This window comes from Heloderma suspectum, chromosome 2, assembly GCF_057233095.1.
Source record: "Heloderma suspectum isolate Gila_16-S chromosome 2, 16-S_ref, whole genome shotgun sequence".
Taxonomy (NCBI): domain Eukaryota; kingdom Metazoa; phylum Chordata; class Lepidosauria; order Squamata; family Helodermatidae; genus Heloderma; species Heloderma suspectum.
The window spans coordinates 101,604,660-101,617,949 of NC_139459.1; the positions used below are offsets into that span (position 1 = coordinate 101,604,660).

General features: G+C 43.2%; 1 protein-coding gene across 2 annotated transcripts in view; it reads left to right on the top strand.

Moving 5' to 3' along the window:
- The window catches only part of TRPM3 (transient receptor potential cation channel subfamily M member 3), a 502,221-nt gene that overhangs the window by 484,720 nt on the left and 4,211 nt on the right, over positions 1-13,290 (top strand). For both annotated transcript variants that reach the window (XM_084832121.1, XM_084832122.1), the window contains 3 exons: positions 7,856-8,006; positions 10,098-10,297; positions 12,195-12,327. In XM_084832121.1, coding sequence (XP_084688247.1) covers positions 7,856-8,006; positions 10,098-10,297; positions 12,195-12,327 — 484 coding nt within the window. The remainder of the gene's footprint in view (positions 1-7,855; positions 8,007-10,097; positions 10,298-12,194; positions 12,328-13,290) is intronic.

Genomic DNA, 13,290 nt, shown 5'->3' on the forward strand with positions numbered 1-13,290 from the left:
CTCTTCAGGTGACAGTCATCAACTCAGTTTTCACCAGAGCCATGTGGAGGAACTCATTTCATCGGACCCTAACATGCCAAAGGCTCTTAAGGACGGTCTGCATAAAATGTCTTTATCGGTGGCCCTTCTCTTAGACACATATGTGATGCTATACAGCTTAATGCCAGAGTTATAGCTGCTAATGCTGTGGCAAGATGCAATGTCTGGCTTCAGAACCACAAGGTAGACCCAGGATCCCAATCTTGTCTGGTGGGCACAGCCTTTATGGGGCACAAAGAGAAAATAATCAGACCACACCAGTCCTTTTGGACTTTAAACACCCCTTTAATCCAAAGGGGAACTGCACCTTAAAGTCAGTACTCAAGAGTATCCTCCAAACTTTCAGGAAAAATTCAGGCTCATCATCATCTTCAAAGGGCAGCTAGTCCTGATGCAACCACTGACACCAGGTCGCCCGTTGCCTTCAATCGCATCTGTGTTTGTCTCCTTTCCATTACAGTGATGTGGAAGAAAGTCACCATGGATGTATGGGTCAGAGACACTGTTGAAAGGGGGTATGCCTTGGAGTTCTACAGGTGCCTGAGGGATAAGTTCAGAGTTTGTCCAAGGTCCACTTGTAAAGAAAAGCACCTCCTAACACTACACGTGATTCATCATATTTTGGATATAGGGACTATAGAACATCCAGCCTATCCTCAATCTGAAATGAGGTTTATGAGGAAGACAACATTTCAGATAGAGACCTTCAAGTCCATTGTGACAGCATTTGAACAAGACTTTCTGGTATCCATAGATCTCTTGGAGGCCTACCTCCTCATTAATATCTGGCCATCCCACAAGAGATTCCTACTTTCTCTTACAACTGCTGCCATTATCAGTCTGAGTGGGTCCTGCATTCTCAGGTCTTCTCAAAAATAGCAAAATGATTCAATAAACTGGTCATGGGCCTGTTTGTTAACCAGTCTAACAAGCAAGTTCTGAGATTTATGTCAAGATTACAGTGCCCAGACGCAGGGTGGCTACAAGGATTCTTGTATGCCCTTCTGCCCATCAAGCTGATTTCCAGAATGCTAAAAAAAAAAAAAAAAAAAAAAGATCAGACATTAGAGGGCAAACATTGCCCTGATAGCACTGGTTTCTCGAGTTTCTGCAGTTGTCAGTCAGGGTGCACTTGGGTCTCCTCGCCAGAGCAGACGTACTGCCTCAGGGACCAGTGTTCTATCTGCAATCTCAGATATTCCAGTTAACTGCATAGAGGCTGAGCGGCTCTGGTTAAGACAACACAGATATCCCGAAGTAGCACTTGGTGTCAAGGAGAGATTCATGAAACGGAATGTATGGAGACATGAGGAAGACTTTGTACAGTGGTGCAGTAAGAAACGGCATTTCCAGACTTGGAAGATATGTCCTCCATCCTGGAGTTCTTACAGGATGGGCTTTATAAAAGTCTCAGTACAGTTACCTTAAAGAGTAAGGTGGCCAGACTCAACACTGTTCTCAGTACCGGGGTGCAGGAATAAGGGGTCTGGGCCGAATCACCCGCATATAAGCACATTCCTGAAGGGAGTAACACTCAGTCCTCCAGTGGTGCATTGCTTTCCAACTGGAATCTTAATTGGATGCTTAAAGGCCTTGGTGGGAGCCCCCTTTCAGCTAGTGGCCAGGGTGCCACTTAAGGAGTTCACACTGAAAATCTTATTATTCGCCAGGAAGGAGTCTGAGCTGAGAGCGTTATCCTCCAACCCAGAACTTCATGTCTTCATAAGGATCTGGTTATCCTCCACCCTAACCCATCCTTCATACCTAAAATTAATTCCATCTTTCATAGATTTCAAGAACATGTCCTGCCTTCATTCTGCCCTAACCTAATTCATGCTCAGGAAAAGGTGGGACATAGACTATACATGTGAAGGGCTCTTTGCTTCTGCTTTGAGAGAAAAGCATCTTCCAGAAAATCTGAATCCCTGTTTGTTTCCTTCCAGGAGGCCTCTCTAAGGAAGTAGGTTTCCAGTTCTACTTCATCTAGATGGTTCCAGGAGTGCATCAGTGATGCATACAGTTCTTTGGGCAAGTTGTCTCCAGAAGGGTCGTGGTTCATTCTGTTAGGGGCCACTTCTACAGCATTATGGGGGAGGGCTCCACTCAAGGTTTGAGTGGCATATGCTTACCTATCATTATAAGATGAATGTCCTCACATTGGCCAATGCAGCCTTTGGGAGGAGGGTCTTGCAAAGGGTGGCTATCTCAATATCTGTCACCTAGGACCCTCCCTTAAGAATTTCACTTTCTGTCTCCTGAAGGAACTTCGAATGCCTGCTTTATTCTACCAGAGAAAACAGGAATTTTATTACTATAAATCTCCTATTCTTGGGAGAGTAAGGAAGGCATTTGACCCACTCTAACCTTTTGCTAGGTGAGATTGTCTTGTTCTTCTGAACAATCGGTCACATTTTGGGGCTTCCTGAGCTATTCTTTTTCTACATTAATTCGATTGGTCAAGGAGTAGTTCTCCCAAAGTATCCCCAAGTTTCAGCCAAGTTGGCTGGAGATTTATTCTTTTTTGGAGAAAACTCCTGCTTTTACCAGTGCCAGACTGGGAGGTTGGGAGCTCTCACAGAAGAGGATTCAAAGTTACAAGCCAGCTCTGCCTCCTGATAATGTTAGGGGCAATACCAGTGGATATTGAATAGCCTCCTTACTCTCCCCCCAAACAGGAGATTTATGGTAAGGAAGTTCCTGTTTTATTCTTTGTCCGCACAGTTAGGTACACCCCAGAACAGTGACTTACGGATAAGCTCAAGGGCTCCTCCGAGGGCCCGTGTGTTCTACTGATTAGAGTGTTGGACTAGGACTGGGGGGGACCTTACTATAAATGCCCACTGAGGCATGAAGCTCACTGGCGACTTTGAACTAGTCACTCTTTCTCAACCAAACCTGCTTCAGAGGGTTGTTGTAAGGATAAAATTGGGGGAGGAGAACCACATATGCTGCCTTGAGCTCCTTGGAGGAAAAATGGGATATAAATGTAATAACTAAATAGCCCAAATACTCTTATGCACTATTGAAAGTCAACTTTCTGTGGGTGGTAAGAGTGGGATGTGCTTCTTATTTATTTAGTTAGTTAGTTAGTTTTAATCAAGGTTGTCGCAGTACTTATTTATTATTTACATTTCTATACCGTCCAATAGCTGAAGGTCTCTGAGCAGTTCACAACAATTAAACCATAAAATACAGCATGATAAAACATCATATAAAGCTTTTATTAGATGTTTGGGAAGTGTTGGCCTACAACAAGACTGTTTTATTTCAAAATCAGGGTTTTCCCATATAGTGCATTCAAAAAGCTTTATTCTGGAGGGAATGTATTTTGTGAGGTACTGCACATCCTCAAATTTTGTTAATTTGAAGGTTGAGTAAACACCTCCCATGGTTTACTTAGCTAATCGTGAGACCAGACTCTAAAATTCCTGAAATGAAACTGCAGCTTGTAACACTAAAGCAAAGCTAATTTAGCAAATATGCAAATAGAATGTCATTTGAAGAATCACTCCCTTTAAATTTACTCCACAGAGAAAAGAATTTCCTTTTCTTGTTGGAAAAGTTAAATGCATTTGCCTACACACACATACAAACAGAGCACAGACCTGTGTACCTGATGCAAAAGGGAATTTATTTACTGATATCAGGTAGCATTATATGGTCTGATGTGATCACTTATTCATAATGGGGCTTTGGTTGCATGAATTATTTTAACAGGGTTTTGTTTGTAAAACAGACAAAATCCATTCAATTTCAATATATTTGTTTCAGCCATTAGCCATAACAAACTCCTATATCCTATGCGTGCTGAAATTTAATCAGTTTACTAATTAAAATATACATCAGTCTGGTGCACAGTCCAAACATGGAACTTGACGAAACCTCCATGAGCTCTGGCCAAAGCAAAAGCCTTTAAAAGTAACTGTTCTATTCCCATCTGCCAGAAGGAAATCTTCCATTTTGTGTATTTGACCCCAGTGTCTGTGATCTTTTGAAACAGGGAAAACAAATAATGTAACATCTTATGTTGTTTGGTTGTTTTCACAAGCACCAAACCACAAATTATATAGAACATTATTATATTTATCCTCCAGTGCAGAAATAGTCATTAACTGAACTGTGAGCATAGTAAAGGCTTTCCTCAAGGGGAATTTGTTCATTTTGATTAAGTAGTCGTTGAATCACAGTTATATTTGATCATACTTTACCCAAGGAATAATCGTGATTCTGTTCCATGACACTTAGTCACACTTGGGGGTATATATTTTAAAGTCTAATTTAAACTCGGAAGCCCTGTGGGTGAGTGGTTCCCGGGTCTGAGAGATAGGCTCATTGCCTGTTCTGGATGGGGTTGCACTCCCTCTGAAAGATCAGGTCCGTAGTCTGGGGGTACTCCTAGATCCATCATTGTCACTGGAGGCCCAAGTTAATTTGAAGTGGTCCAAGTGGTCACTGCAGCTCGGAGTGCCTTTTACGAGCTTCGGCTGGTTCGCCAGCTACGGCCTCTCCTGGACAGGGATAGCTTGACCATGGTGGTACAGGCATTAGTAACCTCAAGACTGGATTACTGCAATGCGCTCTAGGTCCGGAAGCTGGAGCTAGTGCAGAATGCAGCAGCTCGGCTGTTGTCGGAAGCTGCCCCTTTTCAGCGTGTAACTCCTTTGCTGAGGGAACTGCACTGGCTGCCTATTCGGTACCGGGCCAGGTTTAAGGTATTAGTACTAGTGTACAAAGCCTTAAGCAACTTGGGACCAGGATACCTGAGAGAGCACCTCCTTCCCTACCAACCTGCCCGGTCACTGAGGTCATCAGAGGGCATGTTCCTGGTGGTTCCACATGGACCTATGGCCCGATTGGAGTCCACCAGAAGAAGAGCCCTCAGTGTGGTGGCCCCCTTCCTGTGAAATTCCCTGCCTTTAGAGGTCAGGCAGGCACCTGTCTAGGGCTCCTTGGAGGCCTCTCTCAGTCTAATCCAGTAGCTAAGTCCAGACACAGACAAAGGGATTCCTTTCAAAGCTTTATTCTTCTTTTACAACTTAACAACTCTACTGTTTGCAGCTAGATCTGAGCAGCACAGTACCTATGCCCTAAGTTGGAACAGTTGGTCCCCGTTTGAAAGGGAATTACTGGCAGACCCCTGAACTTAAGGACTATGGAGAGTCCCTCCCCTTTTCCCTTGGATCCTCTGGGCGCAGCCGTTGTTTGCGCGCCAACCGGGCACTATGCCTCCTTTCTGCGCCCTCCATTTGGCACTGCTCTTTGCGTCGGCGTCGCACGTCCACCAAGTTTGCTATCCGCGCTCTGTCACTCCCTGGACTGCTATCTAAGCTAGGAATGCTGGTGGGAGGAATCTCCGTCAGCTGTTGGCCCTGGGAAAGAGGAGTGCGCTCCTCTCCCAGGAGAGACTGCTCTTCCTCAGAATCAGAACTACTCTGGGATTCTATGGGCTCAGTATCCACCCTGACAGCGCCAACATTGTGTTCTTTCCGGCGCCTCCTGAAGACGTTGTTCTTTCAAGAGGCCTTCCTTGCTTGACCAGCCATGGTTTGTTGAATTCCACTTCGTTGGGATTTGTCTTTTTAAAAATGTTTTAACTTTTTAAACTCTTTTAACCATTGTTTTATTCTTATCATGTTGTTCACCGCTCCGAAATCTTCTGATGAGGAGCGGTATATAAATATTGTAAATAAATAAATTAAATAAATAAAACACCTGATAAGCAGCTGTCCAAGTCTGATTGAGAGATATTTCAGGGAAAAAAATGTAAGACTGCAGCATGTGAATGAACTTCTGGTGCCAAGAACCCAGGTTAGATGCTTCCAAGTTAGTTAGTTTAGGGCACAATCCTATGCATATTTAGACAGAAAGAAATCCTACAACTCCCAGCATGACCCAGCCAGCCACGCTGGCAAGGGCATGCTGGGAGTTATAGGACTCTTTTCTGTCTAAACATGCATAGGATTGCACCCTTAATGCATTTTTACCCCACCCTTCAACTGAAAGGGCTCACATACTTGGCTTACATATGACCAATCAAAACAAGACAACCCCTGCACGCAGCCGTCCCATTTAAATGATATGTCACAAAAGAAAAAAGCAATGGGGAGGGGAAAAGAAGAGGGAACAAGAAATGACTGAAGGTGACAAAATAAGCCAATAACCACTTGTTGACTTTTCCCTAAAGCAGGTTTAATAAACTAGCATCATCATGCAGAGGTGACATTAGGTACCCTGAAGATTTAGGAACAATTTTGCCCTCGCCCCTGTCTCCACTCCCTCACCTATTGGATAATTCCTTGGTAATGCAACTTCTTCTTTGCTAATACTTCCTTGCTCTGTGGCTTGTTAAGCTCCAGTGGGACTGCCTTCCTCCTCCTCCTCTATAATGCTATACGTCTACCAAGCAGATTCCTCCAGCTGAGGTTGGGGTGATCAAAAGCAATCGGGCTTTCAGTTCTTTTGATAATTTGAGGAAAAGCACATTTCAGGAGGTGACCTGCCAGAATTCTTTCCCTGTAGCAGGCCTGTTTGAACAGCTAAGTTTTTACTAAAGGTATTCCTTGTTTCACAAGCTTCTTAGGCATTGGGGCAATGGTCTCCTTATTCATTTATTTGCTATATTTTCTACTAGCAAACGGACCCAGCTTCGCATGGATTGGAATAACCCTTAGTCTGATACAGCAAAGCCTTTAAGCAAACACACAGCTGTGCCTGCCCCATCTGAGTGAAGCCATGCCCACTGCCCCCCCCAGGCATGCCCCCTGCCATGGTACACTCCTATAACTCCATGAGGGAGGGGTCTGTCCACTCCATTCTCCTGAAGGGGAGGCTGCCCCACAGAAGGGGGAGGGGGCAGGTGTATAACTCTGTCCCTCAGCCTATTAAATCTTCCCTGGCTTCAAACTGTATGGACTGCAAAGTGATGTGCTGGTTAGGGAGATCTGCTCCTAGTGGCTGAAAATGTAAGTGCAGGCTTCAATCACATGGACACTTTTAAATTAATTATAATTAATTAATGCATTTAAAAAACAAAATAACTCCAACGTGCACACTCCGAGTATCACCTTTGTATGCATGCCAGGTTTCAGGTGTCTGTGTTTTACGGTCTTGGCATTATGGTGCGGATGAACAGACAGATACCTTTTATTATTATAGACATTTGGACTGTATGACCAAAGTAATGAGGCAGGATGGGGGGTTTCCTTATATGGAAGAACCTGCCAGAAAGAAGTAGGCTGGTTTAGATGACCCTAATAGTTTCCAAAAATACTGTCAAAAATCCTTAATAGAATGAAAATAATGTGTCAGTAAAAGTCTTATGATGCTTCTGTGTATTGTACTCTTGTATACTGCATTGGTAAAATTATATCTTGTGTTACACTTGCTTGATGAGTACTACTGCACTGTCTGCCTGTTACGTAATAAATTTAAACATAAATGTTTTAATCAGTTCATGTCATACTGAACCACATGCAGTTTCAGAGCATGCAGTAAATATATCTAGAAACAGGGAGAAATGCCAGCTAAAGCCACTCATTCTTCTGAAGACTTCCTTCAGTTTCTCAGCAAAATGGCTTCAACAACCCACCTAAAGAAATAACTTCCAATAGCTACAGGAGTAGGGACTCTGTGACAGATTTGCAACGTGCTTGATCATCTTGGTCATCTTTTGCAGGGGGGCGGGAGGGTGGAATTGTCCTCCTGTGTGTTTTAAGCTTTTGAAATAAACTATGTTTTAAAATATTTAATAGCTTATGTTAAAGGCTTTGCAATTTAGGATTCATTTTCATTTCCCTCTTCCCCTGTTTCTTCCCAGCTCCTTGTGGTCAAAATGAAACCAGAGAGGATGGTAAAATAATCCAGCTGCCTCCCTGCAAAACAGGAGCATGGATTGTTCCTGCCATAATGGCTTGCTATCTCTTGGTTGCAAATATCCTTCTGGTGAACTTGCTCATTGCTGTCTTTAAGTGAGTTTCATATGTTCATGTGTGTGTGCGTGTCCGTTTATTTAAAAATTCAGTGCAGGAAGCACAGGAAGTAACCAGTGCAGGAAGATACCAAGTTATTGAATGAATGAATGAAACGGGATTATATGCCTGCGATGGAGTTGGGAGTACATTCACACAATTAACCACTCAGATTTGTTTTGCATTTACTCAAGGTGTAAACTCTCAAACTGGTAAAAATTGAATTACCTTTTGTTGTTGATTAATTCAGACAGTACTGTTCTGGAAGGAGAGATCTGGCTTCACCTTCTTCCTCAGGACCAAACTAGATATGATGCAGAAAAAACATGAAGTATCTCCCTTCTTCCCCCCCCCCCATATACATACATATGTGTGTCCATGCAGCTACAAGAGGTTCCAAATTTGATCAGAGCAGAAGAGTGGGCAGACGGAGGTGCTTAACCTAAGCCCATTGGCCATTTTTCTGATCAAAATTGCCTCCCTGGCTGTTTCCCATGAGTAGGAAAGCAGCTGGGGGGAATTTTGATTGGGGAAAATAGTTGCCTTGGAAAAAGTTAACCACTCCTTCATCCTGCACCACTGCACTGGCCAATTCAGAGCTGCTGTCTGGCTACATTATATAAAGAAAAACTTCAGGAGACACTTCATGTGTGTCCTGCATCATGGCTGGTTTGATCCTAAACTGTTAATTTCTACATGCAGAGAAGAATTTTGTGTGAGGAAGCGGAGGTTGGGTTAAGAAGATAAGAAGCACCCTGCTGGATCAGACCAAGGTTCCATCTTGTCCAGCATTCTGTTCACAGTGGCCAATCAGCTGTCTGCGGGAAACCCTCAAGTAGGACATGAGTGCAGCAACACCCTCCTGCATGCGACTACTGGTGTAGCAACTTGTGTATATAGGCATACTGCCTATGTACAGAGAGGTTTCAGAGAAGAAGTCAAATTTGACATTCAGCTGAACTTCATGTTCACAAGCTGGTACTGAGTCAGGTTGCCCCCCACTAGTAGAGGTTGCCTGCAACCAAGGCAACCATCACCCAGCATTCTTGGACATCGGCCAAGGCCCCATACCAGCAGGGTCTACCAGTGCTGATTCCTGCTCTCGGCTCTCTCCCCAGGGAGCAGGGGACTATGAACTGCCATTTAAAACTTCCCACGATGCCCTGGAGCAAAGCTACATCAAGCACATTACAGGGAATTTAACATGGCAGCTAGTAGCCACACCCAAGAGTGGCCCACAGAGGGCACTTTGCCAAGGGCCTCCTCAGACATGGAGCCAGCCATACCTGCACCTGTAATTCTTGTGGATTGGACAGTAAACCCATCCCTAAAAACTGTTGCTTTGCTAATTTTTACCTCTTTCACTGGACCCAGCACATCATTTCAAACAGGTGTTATGTTGAAATCTAAGATTAAATTAGGTTCTTAGATTATCTCAGGGATGTGGGAGCACAGCAGACACTGCTCCTCCCCATGCCACCAAATATGATGGTAGCCCGTGTGGGCAGCGTGCATGCTACAGCTCCTGCCCAGGCCAATTTTAATCATGTTTTCCAGGCACTCTGTGTGGGCTCCTCTTATCTGCTGCAGCCTTCTCATGTTATTTCAGTGTTGTGGGCGGGAGTGGTGCTGTTGTTACTCCCACACTACTGAGGTAATGTAAGAAGAACACAGTCAGACCTGACAAAAAGAATGTCTTTGAAGTAGGTGACACAACAGTTATACTTGAGAAGATTACCGTGGTTCTAGTTTTATATCTTATTCTGACGGCCACATTATATATTACTTTTTTAGATGTACTCCTAAGAGTTTTAAAGTATAAAACCAAAAATATAATGTGTGAGTGAGACAAGCAAGTGTTTGAAAACACTGCTATCCTGTGGTACATCAGACAGCCAGGATTGACTGCAGGTCGCTATCGTGCAGACACCCACGTTTGCTGCTTTGTAATCCGTTTTAGATATGGAGTGGTATACAAATATTGTGAAAGAAAGAAAGAAAGAAAGTGGAATGGCCCCAATATTGCAAATAAAACCTTAGAAAGCAATTCTCTTTATCAGAGCACATTTTCTTCTTCTCTTCCTTTTTTAGTAACACATTTTTTGAAGTTAAATCTATATCTAACCAAGTATGGAAGTTTCAGAGGTATCAGCTTATTATGACGTTCCATGAAAGACCAGTCTTACCCCCTCCGCTAATCATCTTTAGTCACATGACTATGATATTTCAACACATATGCTGTAGATGGCGGAAACATGACAGTGACCCGGATGAAACAGACTACGGCCTGAGTAAGTTCCATGAAGCTTATCCTTGGCAGATATGGAATAAGTATGGCAGACCTACTCAGATTGACCCGACTACCTCTATGAGTTTAGAGAGCAGTTAAGGATAAGAACAAGGGCACTGGCATAAGGGACAACTTGTGTACACAGTCACTGGTGTGTGTGTGGGGGGGGGGGAGAGTAGACAAAGACTTGGTACTGGGAGGTACTATTCACACAACCAGCTAATCGTATTGGGAAATGCCTGTGCAGTTTGGCATTGTGGTGGCAAACAAAGTGGGCCTTTGGTTGAGAGGTATGATAAAACCACTTCATATGTACCTACCTTTACATTCACCAAGATCTATAGGCAGCTCTTTATACCAGGTAAGACTAACTGCCCATCTAACCCAGTATTGTCTACTCTGACTGGCAGCAAGTCTCCACAGGTCTCATAAAGAGAATCTTACCCATCACCTGCCACCTGATCGTTTTAACTGGAGATGGCAGGGATTGAACCTGGGAGCTTTTGCATGAAAAGCATGTGCTCTGACACTGAGCTATAATCTCTTCTATGATTGATAACAGCAAAACAACGAATTAACCATAAAAATAGCAATAAAACAGAGTAAATAAAACTACAACAAAAGCAGCAATAAAATATCAAGAGTTAAAATGGGGGAAAATTAATCATTAGTTATCTCAATACCCTCCAAAACAAGTTTTAATTTGCCATCTAAAACTCAGTATAGAGAGTGCCAGGGAAACTCTAGAAGGAGTTTCAGTGTTGAAAAGTCTCTGTCCCATATACTAACTCATTGTACAGGAGACACAGAGCAAGGTCGCCAAAGATGACTTTAGTCAAAGTCACTGATACCTTCATGTGGGAGAAGTTAGCTCTTCAAATATCCTGGTCCCAGATCACCTAGCATTTTAAATGTCAAAACCCAACGTTATTGGTCAGTATCCAATGGCGTCATTCCGCAAACTCAAATTGCACTAGCAGAGCTCTGCTTAATCTTTCTGTTGCACAAGCGGTTGTGTATTATGCTTGTGTATTACACTTCTGCAAACACTTGAGCAAGCAGTTGCACAACCATGCTTGCACAAACATAACTCTAGTTGGATTCTCCTCTTACACATAGTTCAGAACCTAGTTTCCGCTAGTGCAACTTCATTTGCACTAGCAGAATGACCTAGTTGGATACTGCCTTTTTTTAAAATCACATTGTTTGGCCCATTGAGCATTTTTAATGGGAAGGCAGCATACAAATGTCTATAATAAATAAATCTAATCTGTTTGTTGCCAAGGCACGAGTGATCATGTCTAGTTCTTTGTTGAACTCTTACACTAGCGGAACAACTGACACTGCAGTCCCAAACTACACAGACATCTCTTCACGACAGCTACTTGTGAACGTAATAATCACCAGTGAAGAGCTCCGTCAACACCTACATACACACCCCCACACACACATTGACCCTCAGGCCCTTAGTGATGGGACGTGTTGTTTCTCCTACCTCAGCCTTTCCCAACCTGGCATGCTGGCAGGGAATTATGAGAGTTGTAGTCCAACACATCTAAAGGGCACAAGGTTGGGGAAGACTGCCCAGCTCTTTCCACCCCCCTCCCTCTGACAAGGACAGGGGCAAGAAGAGAACAAAGTAATGGAGTCCAGTATCAAAGAAAATGCTACTTAGACCTGTATGGGAACATTGGCTATATAAAACTGCTTTTCAGAATCAGACATACCCTGGAATCCATAGGGTTGAGATGTATAAGGATGCACATCTAGAAATTATTGTAATTATCTCCAGGAGGTTTCTTTGCCATTTCAAGTCCACAAAAGTGGCAGTGTTTTATGATAATAGCTAATTAATTGCTTTTAACTGCTGCTTTGTCATTGCCTCGTATGTCTTCTAGAGCTTTTTATAACAGACGATGAATTGAAGAAAGTTCATGATTTTGAAGAACAATGCATAGAAGAATATTTCAGAGAGAAAGATGATAGATTCAATTCTTCCAATGATGAAAGAATCCGTGTTACCTCTGAAAGGTGCACAACTTTTGGTTTTGGTTCCCTACAGGGTGCATATTTTGAAATTTGTCAGTCTTAACATTTCTAGTCACCTTCCTGTTATTTATATTGTTCTTTAATATTTTACTGCCTAGAGACTAGCAGTTGTCAAAAGCTGATAAAACGTTCATGAAATCTTTTGCAAAAACTAAGTTATTTATGCTGGAAATTGATGGATTTTTTTTAACCAAGTCATGTTTCCAAATCAAAGCCCTAGAGTGCAATCCAAAATGGGTACCTTAGGAACAAACAAAATGTTTGCTTGATGTGTATATGTAGCTAATATCATGTTTTCCCTTACCTAATTACAGGAAAGGTGTGTGTGTGTGTGTGTGTGGTGGGGGGAATCATTACAGGGAATGTAGCACACAGGGAAGTGAAGCTTATTTCTTCCCTTCCCAATGCAATTGGAGCCGATTCCCCCTCCCCCCCCCTCAACACACACACACAACCCAGTTATAATGCATAAGGGGAAAAGTTCTATTGGTGCCAATTGGGACTTTTTCCTAAGCATTCTAGCCACAAAGGCAGGGGACAGGGGCAGCAATTTTGGCTCTGATCATGCTGGGGAGGGAAGATACGTGCATCCCCTCCCCATGCTCTGGATTCCCTGTAATTATCACCTCCTCCCCACACCTCTAATTAAGTAAGGCAAGACCTGATCATGTCACTGCAGAGCTATGCATCAAGCAAACATCCAGTTTGTTCCTTAGATGTACCCAAGCACCCCGACATGCCTTGAGGATGCCACACTTCTTTTTCCCTTCTGGCTTGGGGGGGGGGGGGGGCTGAATTGAAAAGCCACTCCTGAATTTCAGGATCAATTTCTTTGTTGTGTTGCTGGGCTGCATGGAATATGATTTTAAAACAGGAGATTCAAGAGAGTAGTATCCAATGGAAGTCTAACTTAAGTCCCATTAATTTCATTGGCTCTACTCTTAA